The following is a 1,708-nucleotide window of genomic DNA, read 5'->3' as shown; positions in this document are numbered from 1 at the left end:
TGTTGTTAAAAATATTAAAATTTGTGTTTTTATGGCCCAAAAACACCCAAAAAAATGAGAATTCCACACAAAAAGGGGTTTTTGAGAGCCCTCCAAGGCACCTCAGCAACATCAGATTCCCAAAAGAGCTTGGAAATGGAGCTGGGCAGCATTTAAAAAGAATTTTCATGAACGTTTCTATTCAAATAAATTCAAAATCTCGGCTTTAATAGAGGTCTAGTGTCACTGAAAAAACGATTCAAAAACAGAATTAATTTTTAAATGCGACAAAATCGTTAATTGCACTGAAATTTTTGCTCCTTTGCTCCTGCTGGGAGCTCAAAGTGCTGCAGGGGGAGGGCAGAAAATGGGAAATTTAATATTTGATTGTTATTATTATTATTAATTTATTTCACACCACATTGGAATTTGGGAGAGGAGCAAACCCAGCTGGGCACAACCCTCAATTCAAACCACAGAAAACTCCCCAGCCCCCAGCAGAAATTGCCAAAGAAAGGGGTTGGAAATGTTGTAAATTCATTTTTAGGTGCTATAAATTCACTTTCAGGTATTTTAAATTCACTTTTAGGTGTTGTAAATTCATTTTTACGTGTCGTAAATTCATTTTTAGGTGGTGTAAATTTGTTTTCAGTACCTTAAAGTCGAGGCTGTTCAGGCTGACGGCGTCGTCGTCCTTCTCTCGGCGCTTCCTTTTCTGTGAGAAACCAAACAAAAAGATAGGTTTGAGGTCAGAAATGTAATTTTAAATACAGCAATCTAGAGACATTTCCTTTTTTTACATCCCCAGCTATGTGTTAAGAACTTAAAAATTAAAAGTTGAAATTTTTTTTTGTTATTTAATGGAATTTATCAGAAAAATTATCCTGTTCTAAATCCCAGGATTTGGACTGTGGGCATTTCAGGGATTCAGAAGCTTTGGATTTTATTTTTTTTTTTTAATTTTATTTTTAATTTTATTTTAAATTTTTTAATTTTAATTTGAGCTTTGGGATCACCCATTCCTTAGGGTATAGGCAGCACAGAGCTCTGGCTGCAGAATTCCTGCTGGGAATGTGAGAGGCTAAAAACCCAAGGAATTTGGTGGGATAAAAATGAGATTTTTGACCTGGGAATTCTCAACAGAACCATTTGGATAATGATCAAAGGCATCTGCATTGAGATTCCTGGTATTTCCCACTATTCCTGGGATATTTTCCTGGAATATCTAGGCATCTTTTTTATTATCCAGATGATGGAAAACCAATTGGAAAACCCACGGCTCACGAGTCACTCGTGGAACAAAGGAGCTGATTTTTAATCCTGGCATTTTTATCCCAATTTTCACCCTTGTCCTTTTCCCAAAGACTCAACTCCATCCTTTCCCTATTAATGAAGGAAAAAAGGAAGGAATGAAGATTTTTATACGGTGTCAATCCAAGTTTTGAGGTGAGAGGAGTGAAATTCAGATTTCCCATTTTGGGCCCTCCCTCTGCAGAACTTTTATATATACTGAATATATTGATACTGATAATAAATCAATCCCTTAATTCCTGCATTTCTCACTCCATCCTTTCCCAGAGCCCTGGAAACCTTGAGAAAACGCAAATCCAGCTTTTCCTTTTTCTTTGGGATCAATAAAATATTCCAACTCGCTTCTTTCTCCAAGCCTGCCCTGGCCACGCTTTTCCAGGTGATTTTTCTCCTCCCCAAAAAAAGAGAATTCCAAGGG

General features: G+C 36.8%; 1 protein-coding gene across 1 annotated transcript in view; it reads right to left on the bottom strand.

Moving 5' to 3' along the window:
• Positions 1 to 1,708, bottom strand: part of NET1 (neuroepithelial cell transforming 1) — a 53,364-nt gene that overhangs the window by 24,738 nt on the left and 26,918 nt on the right. Inside the window, exon 3 of the mRNA XM_015629102.3 lies at positions 635 to 694. Within this exon, the coding sequence (XP_015484588.1) occupies positions 635 to 694 (60 nt within the window). The remainder of the gene's footprint in view (positions 1 to 634; positions 695 to 1,708) is intronic.

Source organism: Parus major, chromosome 1A (assembly GCF_001522545.3).
Source record: "Parus major isolate Abel chromosome 1A, Parus_major1.1, whole genome shotgun sequence".
NCBI lineage: Eukaryota > Metazoa > Chordata > Aves > Passeriformes > Paridae > Parus > Parus major.
This window is presented reverse-complemented; position numbering and strand designations above follow the sequence as displayed.